At 33.1% G+C, this 9,839-nt stretch overlaps 1 protein-coding gene across 1 annotated transcript; it reads left to right on the top strand.

Moving 5' to 3' along the window:
• The first annotated feature begins 5,705 nt into the window (after window positions 1-5,705).
• LOC108909057 (endopolygalacturonase 1-like) lies at window positions 5,706-7,367 on the top strand. Its single transcript, XM_018713283.2, has 2 exons — window positions 5,706-5,798; window positions 6,197-7,367. Exon 2 carries the CDS (start codon window positions 6,210-6,212, stop codon window positions 7,290-7,292), a length of 1,083 nt encoding a protein of 360 aa, XP_018568799.1. The 5' UTR covers window positions 5,706-5,798; window positions 6,197-6,209; the 3' UTR covers window positions 7,293-7,367.
• The last annotated feature ends 2,472 nt before the right edge of the window (window positions 7,368-9,839 follow it).

Below are 9,839 nucleotides of genomic sequence, written 5' to 3'. Positions count from 1 at the left end.
GTGTGTAAAATGTTGTCATCTTACTTGAGGACACAAATTATAGAATTGTTAATAAATATTAATCTGAAAATTAAATACAAATGATCCTAAGTGTCCGTTCTAGTGAGTGAAGTAGTTTGGTTATTGTGCCTGACCTAGTTCCGTCGGAAATGCAATATATTGGCAGACTAACAGTATGGTTAAAATTGAGGTACTTTGGCATTTATTTAAATTATTCTTCTGTTCTCATGAGCATTGAAATTTATTTCACTCACTAGCGGGAACCATTGCGAATACATTGATATATAATAATATTCAATTATGTTAGTTTCTTCGATGATTTGTGTTCTCATCTGAAGCTCTGTTACATGGTAAAAATATACATACTAAATCGCCCCCTTAACGGTTTCTTCAAACTCTTTTGATACTTTACTTATTATAGCTCGACTAATTCTTTGGTCTGGATACTTATTGTGAAATAAGTCACATACTTCCTGTAGACTCCGGATTTTATCTTCGCATCCAATCATAATTAAAATTTCAATTCTCTGGTTTTCGCTTAAACGGGCAACCATTTTTCAAAATAATTTAACAACGAAAGAATTGGAACTAAAACGATTCACATTATACCGAAGGTACTCTGGTGAATTTTATGTGTTTATCGATGTGTTTTTTTTTTATTTTAAGCAAAAAAAAGTTTTAAAGTAAGTAGAAAAAGATTAATAAAGAGTAGGTATGTTTTTAAAAGTGCAGAAGAGACAATTTTTTAAATTTTTTTGATAAAACCATGACTGAAAGTAGAAATAACCTTATATCCCTGAATTCGTCTTTAGTAGGGCTACCATTTATATTATAAAATATAGAGATTTTTACATCTACGCAAAAGTCTGGATAATAATTGACCTGTCCTTTTTTCTACAGCTGCGACATGTTGTATTTAGAAACTAGGCGAGGCAATGAAGCACAAAAGTTCGGAATTTTTTCCATAAAAACGGATCGGAATGCGGTTTTTTGCATTCTCTTCCAAAAATTTTTTGTAAAAAATGTGGCTACTTTGTGTTTCTGACAAACCGGAAATTGCATTGCTGCAGCTAAAAATGCATTAAAAGAATGCATTTTATGAGACGCCTTTTGGAAGATTTCAAGACTTTGTAAATAAGAGTCAGAACTGGCCCAAATCGGGTACTCGGGGGTTTTCGAGGTCGCTGATCACGATTATGATGTTCAAATTGACCCCCCGAAGACTTGGAGCTCAGGAACGCCGATGAACTTCATCTCCGTGGGACTCTTCCACAAATCACGCGGGGAAGGAGAGAAACTCGGCGGCCGGGGGTTTTTTGGGTCGCTGAATTCAAATATGCCATCGTCGTACACCCCCGGACACCTGGTGCGGCCGAACCTGGACGTGGACGTCATCTCCGAGAATTTTCCTAACAAGATTGATAAAAACAACCCGAAAATCATTGTGGGGGCGTTTTTTGGGGCGCTTAATTCAAATTTCACATTCGAGAGTGATGAAAACGATGACGATGCTTTCGTAGACTGAAACCCTTGCCTATACTTACCTCTATCGGATATTTTTTAGTAATAATAAATTATATTAATTGACACATGTCGAGCCCCAGGGATTAAATCTATCTCCACTTTCAAAATTGCATATTATTTTTATTAAACCATACAATTCCTTAATGTTATTTATAATGTACACTAGATAAGAAACATTCATCATTCGCACTTTAAAAAAATGTGAGTGCCTAAATACTTTACCTTCTTCAATAACATTAACTTGTCCCTGCGGCGATAATCTGATAAGAATGTATACGTCAATATTAGAGTAGGTACGTACTTTGTGAAAAAATACAAATTGTTTAGTAGTACTCCACAGTTTGAAAGTAGAATAAATCAATAAGTATAGAAGGTATGTCTAACTACTAGTTTTTTGTTGCATTTTGATGTTATTAAATGTACCTTCATATTTTCAAAATCCTTAATTTAAGCACTTTTACTGAAATATGTGTCATGTATTTTAGATAGAAAAAAAATAGCATTTAGAAACGTCATTTCCTTTTTATTATGACCTATTAAAACGACTTATAACTGGTGACTTAGGTATGATAAATTTAGAAGTCAATAACAATGGCAGTGAAGTTAACTTCCCTTATATAATATAGCTGTTTAGTAAATTTAATGGCGCAAAAGCAAAAATGTGTACCGATTCCGTGGCAATCTTGACTTTATCCGTTGTGGATGGCCAGTAAACAAGCCAACATATTGTGCAAAACGTCAAAGCAAATATATGACCTATACATCACTGTAATTAGAAAAAGGAGAGGATTTCATAAAAGCGGCAAATATACAACGTGTTCCATAAAAAAAAACAAATGTTTGGTTTATGGGCAATTGTTCTTTTTTACATATTTCTTTGAAACTAAAAGAAAATTTCCTAAAACATTGGTCTTACCTTTTTTTTAGATAGAATGGTAAACCGGGAGTAGAATGTTATGCAAATAAAGGTAAATTTTAGTTATGAATGTCGCATCACATTTTGTTTTTTTTTTTTTCATACTCACAGAATGCGAGAGCGCTNGAAAAAAGTTTGTAATGGAAATTATTCCTTGAAAACCCCTCTATCAAAATGCTCTGATGTAATTTTTTTTGTAAAATGACCAGAAAAAAGTTATAACGACCAAAAGAAAATTTCTTCCCAAATTTTTATATATTTTCGTTAATAACTTTGTTATTTTTGGTTCTACGACTAAAAGTTACGGCACCAAATTTGTAGAGAAATTAATTTGCAACAAGAAATGTGGTTACAAATATTTTGTGCGAGGAATAGTTTGCCCGATATAGTAAGTAGTTGTATAAAAACCATTCGCAGCCCTTTTTACAAGATGGCGGCCGACGCTCAAGGGTTGCGACCCCACAAACATGGATTTAACTTTACACTAACCCCCTCTTGACATACAAAAAATAAAATTGCGTGCTCTGACTTTTGCACGCTAAGCCTAAAAAAATGTAACATTTCAATGGACTACTAACTTTTAAAACATTAACATACTGTACTGTCTGGAATAAAGGTTTCGGAGATAGAATCGCATTGCTTGGTGGAATTCTAGTATTGAATACCTGAAATCGTAGCATCTGACATTTATGAAAAATATATGAATGTAAGTTACAAACTTTTGAATCTATTTTCCAATAAGCACAATATAACAATTACTACGCTTCGAATATTGGATCTCCTGTCTATAGTTTCTGAAGTAGTTAAATAGATAGATTTTTTTTAAGAATATAATTATACAGTTCTTTTTTCATATGTACATATCTACATTTAGTACTTACGATTTCAATTGTCAGTGCCTTAGATATATGAGATCAGTCTCTTTCGTAATATTTATGCATATGTGAAAAATACTGCATTGCCAAATATTCGTGTTTTATAGATTTTGAAGTAAATTGAATGATAACATAGCATAGCATAGAAAAGCAAAAATAATATCAAATTTGTAACGCGACTAAATAAAAAATTACAGAAAACTTTGTACCTATTGACAGAGAGCGACATACTAATCTGTAGATACGTTACAATATCATTAGTTAAAAAATCGTTATAGTATGTTAACAGAATGATAGCAGGTATACATAAAGGTTATATCTAAAACTCATCAAAATCAATTTCCACTTATTCAAAAATGTCTATTGCAAAAAATATTATTTCAACAGATCCTCTCGGTCAGTAACAACAACGGATTCTGTCAGTTTGTCAACTGGGGCAACAAAAAGTAATAAATATGAGTCACAAAGTATTTCTAAATAACTTCAGGTTCAACCGTAGACCTGCTTATATGACTTTATATTAAGGCAGAGTCACACTGCTTTCACATTATGTGGTATCATGTGAGGCCAAGTTATGAAAGATATGAGCTAGTTCGGAAACCATTCTCGTATTCCAGGTTCCGACAACATATAAAATTTTCAATAAACTTTCCAATTGGAACCACGATGCCAAAAGACAGTGATGTAGACACCAAAGTAGCCATCTTCGAAGTGTCCCAAAGGTACACCAGAGTGGAAGAAGCGGTGAAAATGATGGTTCTCCAAACACTAAAGATAATCCATGAAAGGAAAATAGAAATGGTGAAAGTCAATACTACTATGATCTGAGCTCAGAAGGATCATAGATGATGGTTTTGAGTTTAAGGAAATGCAAGTACCGAACCGATTTCTGGCAACTCTTTTTGGATACATAGCATAAGCAATCAAGCTACAGAAGTACACACATATACAGGGTGTTTCATAATATGTCTTTAATCAGGGGGATGAATCTGAGTATGATTTTAAGTAAAGAAAAATTCATATATGTAAACATGTGGCCATAAAAGTAGTTTCAATAATTTTTCAGTTTTTTTTTTTTGTATCTGCCACAATTTTTGAGATATGTAGCTCAAATTTAGAACGTAGGCTAACTTAGATTACCTGCTTCATTGGCCCTTCCTCATAGTTATCACGATCTACGGGGTAATACTTTTTCTGGGGTCGAGCCTCCTTTCAGCCTCGCAAACTTTCTTCCGGTACATCACTGGTCTTTACTTTATAGAACAAAGGTTTAATTCCCTGTTCAATTTAAAAACTTTTTTGTCTCCTGTAATGTTTTCGTATCTACTGTCGTTTTCGAGCAAAAAAATTAAAAAGGTTTCCTGTAACTCGCTAAATTAAAAGCCGGAATTTGGAAATCCTTCACTGTGGGAGATACAAAGAAAACACAGAAAAAATATTGAAATTTTAACACTCTGTACCATGGTAACGAAGCATTTAAGGACATATGTTTATATGAACTTTTTTACTTAAAATCATGCACAGATTCATCTTCCTTAATAAAGACATTATGAAACATCCTATATATTTTATTAGATAACAATCTTTTTACAACACTTTTAACTTAAATGATTCAACTTTTCCAACGACTAAATCAATAATCCTACTGATCACATTAACAATAGTATAATGTCCATAAAGTCCTTATAGTTTTGTATATACATATGTATTTAAATGTGTTGGAATACTCAGACAGTTGTTTTACCGTATTCCCTGACTTCGACTTTAAAAAACATACTTGCTTTGACAATTGCTGCATATTTCAATGTCTCCACAATCATTGATAAGTCCTTTCCCTTGTCTCGGTGGACCAGCATTTTAGGTCGGTACAATACATACCTGAAGATATATTGATGTCACGAAACGATAGTGATGCATTGGCAAACCTTACCATTCAACCTTTTGGACAATAATTTTGAATTATGCATCCACTTAAATCTTTAGTCCAATACAGAACTGTGGCAGGAATTTATGAAATTACAAAAGAAATTTATGGAATGTCTGTTTAGCAAAGATTAATTATTATTGCTTTTTTTAGAGAAATAGGGATTCCAGTATTAAAATTCGATATTGAATATCGACCTTGAATATTGGACAACTACGCGCGCCTCTGTTTTTATTTTCATAACGATTGTTTTCATTTTTTAGTAGAAGAGTTAAAGTATCAAAGTATATAGAACAAAACATGTATTGTTTATATTTTTTAAGAGTGCAAATCCTTATATTTAAAATATTATTTACGTAGATAAAGAACATTTACCGATCGTACTTAAAGAATATTATTATTACATTACTCACAGTATCAACAATTTGTTTCTATGACGATAACCAGATAAAAACGTTCTAGTACCTTGTAATATAAGTGTAGTTTTTCCAGAAAAAATAAAAACGCTTGATTATTATCAAATAATCTACAAATACAAGTATATTAAAAATAAGATAAGGTATGTCCAAATTTATAAGATTTTTGAATTTGTCTTTTGGATGTTAAATGTGTACAGTTTTGATTAACAAATTTATGGAAATACTGAATAGAGAATATTATAGACAGTTAGCAATCAGAATCATTACTTTTCAATGACTACGAAATTTGTATTGTAGAATAGTGAGAGAATATGTCGAAATAAGTCTTAAGATGGTCAATATCAATACTAAACACTTTACCAAATACTGTTATCTTTAAAAGGCAACTTTCTAATATAACTTGCTTTTTTTATTAACGTTATGATGTAGTTCCAACATTTTAATAAAGTAAGCGGTTCCAAAAGTATATCTCTAAATTAAAATACAGCCACAGAGTTTTATTAATATTGTCATTTACGGTTATACAATTTTTTTTCAGATTAATTTCGCAGATGCGATCCTTTATCGTGACTGGATCCCTTTTACTGGGACTATTAACAGCTGTTCACCCATCTCTTGCTGCTACATGTACAATCAGTACATACAATGTGAACGATATTAAAGATGCAGAAAAAGACTGCAAAGAGATAACCTTGAATGGAATAAGCGTTCCGGCTGGCGAAACTTTAAATTTGAATTTGAATCAGGGCACCAAACTCACTTTCCAAGGTACGCTAACATGGGGATTTTACGAATGGGATGGTCCGTTACTTAACATCAGCGGGACAGATGTTGAAATCAGCGGCGCTATGGACCACGTGCTAGACGTAAGGGGAAACTTATGGTGGGATGGTAAAGGAGGCAATGGGGGTAAAATAAAACCGATATTTTTCGTAGCGCACGGACTGAGAAACTCAGTAATTCGTAATATAACTGTCAAAAATCCCTCCAACCATGCTATTTGGATAGAAAATAGCGACGGAGTAATAGCACGTGACATATATGTAGACAGCAGAGCTGGAGACACGTTAGGAGGTCACAATACAGACGGTATTAACGTTTGGACATCCAATAATGTTACCATTCTTCGTCTTACTGTTTACAATCAAGATGATTGTGTTGCCATCAAATCCGGTACTAACATTGTAATTAAGGACAGCTATTGTTCTGGTGGACATGGTCTGTCAATTGGATCTGTGGGTGGCAGAGATTATAATATTGTTGAAAATGTGCTGATAACAAATTCTCAGATTTTAAACTCGGACAATGGAGTTAGGATAAAAACAGTGTACGGAGCTACCGGGTCAGTTACAAATGTCACTTACGAAGATATAACTTTAAAAGAAATAAACAATTATGGTATTATCATTCATGGTGATTATGGTAGTCACGCCGGCGTTCCTACCGGCGGTGTTCCAATTAAAGAATTTACATTGAAAAATGTTACAGGCAATGTCAAAGAATCTGGTGTTAATATTTATGTGTTCGTAAAGAATGCCACCGACTGGAACTGGACGGAAGTTGAGGTTACCGGCGGAAAAAAAATTAAGGAATGTGATGGTATTCCAGAAGACAGTGGCATTACTTGTTATTAACTCAAAGCTCTTTGTCATATTTTAGCAGTTCTTGCATTTTGCAGTATAATAAAATTTAATTACTATTTATCTTAATATGCCAAAGTATTTTTGTAAATAAATCCCTTATATCAGAAAAAACCTAATAGACATAAACTTTTCAGATATAAGTAAAATTTTATAAGAGTATTTATTATATTATTAGATAAAATGTAGTTTATATATACAAAGTGTCCCAGAAATAAGTACCAAAATTTAACCAAAATATTTAATCGAAAGCGAAAACTTTTATATAATTGATTTTTCAAAAACCGTTAATTAAAATAATGCTAACAATCTTTCTGTAGATTAAAGAAGTGTCTTAGTAAGCGAATATTTCATTTAATTAATCGCTATCTAAAAATACTTTTTGCTAGACCGAATACTAAGCTTGGTAACATATTTGCATGTTTTATTTTGAGTTGTGGTTTTGGCGTATCGTATTTCAACTTTTGTGACCTAGGATATTTTTTTTATTTGCGACTTCTTGCAAAGTGGTGGATTTCAGTGGTATTCGCCATACTTTCTTATTATAACTAGACACTTTGTGGCTACGATCAAAAAAATTGAAAGTAATAATCTACAGGGTGTTTTTAAATGAAGTAGCAAAGATGGAACCAGTGAATGTAGAGCTAAAAATAAGAGGATTGAAGTAAAAATACCTTATATGAAAGTTGCACCCCTGAGGCGATATATCCTCTTAAAAGAGGGGATTGAAATTCACATTTTTTTTCTTTAATATGAGGAATGCTGAGACACGAAACAACTTGGTATGAGCCGACATTTTTTTAATAAGGGCTCTATATTTTATAGTATAAACAGATAGCCCTTCTAAAGACGAACTCAGCCATATAAGGTTATACCTACATTTTTGTTATATGTAGTTGTCAAAAAATGAATGAATTTAATGAAAACAATAATTTAGTACTTCTTTTTATTTTATTGCACCTTTGCACAATGCCCAGTTCGGTGCAAAGTTACCAATTACATTTTGAATAATATTTGGTGTTATGTTTCGAACTTCTCTGATACGATTTTTCAATCCTTCAATAGTGTCTTGTCTGTTCGCATACACTTTGCTTTTTAGATAATCCTACAAAAAACAATCTAGTGGGGATAAGTCAGGGGAGTGTGGTGGCCATTCAAGCGGCCCTCTTCTGTCCATCCATCGATCTGAGAAAACTTCATTAAGGTAATTTCTTACATCGAGGCGGAAATGTGGAGGGACACCATTTTGTTGTAACCAGACATCACCAGCAGGCATATGTGCTCATTAGGGTTAGAAAAAATTCATTCCTGGGCTAGAATCAGCTGAAAACGCAAAAAATTCAAATGAATGCCGCCTGTCAAATTGCCCTCAAAGAAATAAGGTTCCAGTATGCGATTTCCTACTATTCCAGCCCAAACATTCACTTTTTCCGGCCGTTGTGTATGTTTTTCTTGCATCCAGTGCGGATTTTCTGGGCTCCAAATCCTAGTATTTTCCCTGTTCACGGTTCTGTTTAAGCAAAAAGTTGCTGCGTTAGTGAAAATTATGTGATTTTTTAAGTTGGGTTGTGTTTCAAATAAATTCCTCCTAATTTCCTCGCAAAACTGTAATCTTTTGTCTGTATCATCTGCCCATAGTTTTTGTAAGACGTTAACTTTGTAATGATGCCACTTTTGAGACTACAGAGTTCTGTAAACTGAGGACTTCAACAAGTTGAAGTTGGCTGAGATAGATCTAATGGATGACTGGGGATTTTCAGTAACGACAAGCATCACATTTTGACAGTCAGTTTCGCTTACCGTTCTTCGCCTTCCTGATCCAGGTAAATCTTTTATACTTAAGGACGGGATTTTGTACAAAAAATATCGCCCAGCGTGAGTCACGAAACGGGACCCGGCAGGTGCTGTTCTAGCGGCCAACGCTTCAAGTCTAATAATTTAAACTGCAGCCACATTCGCCCGATTTTTCAGGAACGGCTCCAATTTGTGTGCATACAATCTTATAAGGAAAGAGAGTAAATATTTTATTAATCAGTAATAGATTATCGAGGACAATAATATTTTTTTATTGAGTAGGCAATAATTTTTAGTTAATAAGCTTAAACAATCTTATAATTACTATTCCTTCATTATAAAAACAGAAATACGGTTTTTAAAATTACATGTAGTTTCTTCTTCAAAAGTGACGTTAAAACACGTATAACATGGAATAGTCAACAGTCTAATGTTTATATTTTCACATTAACAATCCGATAATGTAAATTAACTGCTATTTTCAGTACAAAAATATATACCTAACCTGAAATATTTTTTTACTTTGACGAGTCGTTTTAACTTAAAAACACTGCTTAATTACTAAAATATATAGAATCTTGCTACTAATTGCGTTTGGAGAATAATATGTATAGGCATAAAATATATATATAATATTACTGTATGTATTTAGTCCATTGAAATGAAGGCTGAACCTCCATTTTTTCCTCTGTCGATCAAACCTGGGCGCAAATATGTTTTCGACCCTCAGGAATCCGAATCCGCAAA

Source organism: Anoplophora glabripennis, unplaced genomic scaffold, assembly GCF_000390285.2.
Source record: "Anoplophora glabripennis isolate ALB-LARVAE unplaced genomic scaffold, Agla_2.0 scaffold301, whole genome shotgun sequence".
Taxonomy (NCBI): domain Eukaryota; kingdom Metazoa; phylum Arthropoda; class Insecta; order Coleoptera; family Cerambycidae; genus Anoplophora; species Anoplophora glabripennis.
This window is presented reverse-complemented; position numbering and strand designations above follow the sequence as displayed.